The 2009-nt window shown below is 49.7% G+C and overlaps 1 protein-coding gene across 1 annotated transcript in view; it reads right to left on the reverse strand.

Annotated features, from left to right (window-relative positions):
• OSBPL2 (oxysterol binding protein like 2) overlaps positions 1-2009 on the reverse strand; it is a 52799-nt gene that overhangs the window by 12854 nt on the left and 37936 nt on the right. Inside the window, exon 9 of the mRNA XM_023741413.1 lies at positions 554-832. Within this exon, the coding sequence (XP_023597181.1) occupies positions 554-832 (279 nt within the window). The remainder of the gene's footprint in view (positions 1-553; positions 833-2009) is intronic.

Below are 2009 nucleotides of genomic sequence, written 5' to 3' on the forward strand. Positions count from 1 at the left end.
CATCCTGACTCCCTCACTCGTTCACTGCCACAGACACATCCTGACTCCCGCATTCACTGTGACAGACACATCCTAACTCCCTCACTTGTTCACCGTCACAGATGCATCCTGATTCCCTCACTCGTTCACTGTGACAGACACATCCTAACTCCCTCATTTGTTCACTGTGACAAATGCATCGTGACTCCCTCACTCAGTCACTGTGACAGACGCATCCTGATTCCCTCATTCGCTGTCACAGACACATCCAGATTCCCCTTGTTCACTGTGACAGACACATCCTGACTCCCTAACTCGTCCGTTGTGACTGACGCATCCTGACACTTTCAGTTTTCACTGTGACAGACACATCCTGACTCCCTCACTCGTTTGCTGTCACAGATCCATCCTGACTCCTTCAGTTTTCACTGTTACAGACGCATCCTGACTCCCTCGTTTTTTACTATAACAGACATATCCTGACTCCCTCACTCATTCACTGTGACAGATGCATCCTGATTCCTTCACTGTTCACTGTGACAGACACATCCTGACACCCTCACTCATTTAGCACAACAGATGTATCCTGACTCCTTCACTGTTCACTGTGATAGGCACAGTGCTCATTTCTAACCACTCATCCAGGACACCCTCGCCCACCTCCGGGGCCCTGCTCTGCCCAAGGCCGTCGCCCCGCAGTGGGCACCTTACCGGCTTTGTCTTTTTGAGGTGCTCGCCTCTCCTCTCCTGCTTCTTGAAGGACTCATATGAGGCAGGATCTACACCCCACAAACACTCCGTCCATTTGCCATAGATCATAAAGAGCTTCTTTTTGCTGTAGTCAAAAGGGAATTTTTTAAACCAAATTAATAGTAATTATAAACTGTTCATCTAAATATGCTCCACGCTAACCCTGATCACGGGTTACAACTCTTGTTTTGGCCTGTCTTTTACATTTTGGAGAATCTCTGGACAAATACAAAGATGATGATTTCCATTTTAGAACCCTTACTCGTGCCAGTCAGAAGTACTCGGACTCCTGAGAATCATGAAGGAACAGAAGCCCGGAAGGAGGAGTGGCAGATACAAGAGGAGGAAAAGAGAATAATTTGTTTTACCTGGAAACTCTCTGTGCCTATCTGACCATCATTTTAAACACATTTAACGATTATGTGCTGTGTGTGTATCAGACCTCGTTCTACTGTTACAGAAACAGCTGCTCCCACAGTGGCTGCACCTTTTCAGCCACATGTTGGAATGCAGCGCACGTTATCATCGCCCGCTGGCCGTTTTCTCTCAGTAATGACCTGGAGATCTCATACAGACCAGCCACCGGAGCTCTCTGCCTGGCTCCCAAAGGTGACTGTGTTCAAAGAACAGATGTCGGTACAGTGGGGAGCGGGGGAACGAGGAGTACGCGTGGCTCTGATGGCATCGTGACGTCCTGGGAGGGTACTGGTACCGCAGACACGTGCCCTAGCCACGTGGAGGACTCTCCTTCTCCACAGACACCCTTTTAGAAAAGGGCACATTCAAATTTATGGACAGAAAACCAAAACGTGCTTGCACACGACACCCATTGCTGAGACCCCGTCCCTTGCAGTTCCCACAGCTGGCCCCGAGGGACAGAAGCTGCTTGCTGCGCTGCCTGGTCCTATTCTCATCACCGAGACTGCTGTCTTTAAGGTACACAAGCTGACTCTGACGTGATCAGAGCCTGAACTCTCAGGCATTTCACAGGCTGCCTGACCCGGCCAGCTCCTGGTGTCCCGAAAAAGAGAAGCAGCCAAGACTTCTAATGGCAAGTGCACAGTGTGTACGAGCTGGAAGAAATCTCAGCAGTACATGTCCTAAAGTCCTCATTGGCAAAGAACCAAGAAATCTGAGACCCCAAAGATAAGAGAATGAACCCAACAGGGGGGAACAAAACAGACAATGTGTTAGAACACGACTGGCCACTTCTCGGCTCATGGGACTTTGTGACAGTCCTGAATGGAGACTGCACTGGCCGGCCACGTGAAAGCAGAGCC

The sequence above is a fragment of the Trichechus manatus genome, unplaced genomic scaffold (assembly GCF_000243295.1).
Source record: "Trichechus manatus latirostris isolate Lorelei unplaced genomic scaffold, TriManLat1.0 scaffold00008, whole genome shotgun sequence".
NCBI classification, from domain to species: Eukaryota; Metazoa; Chordata; class Mammalia; order Sirenia; family Trichechidae; genus Trichechus; species Trichechus manatus.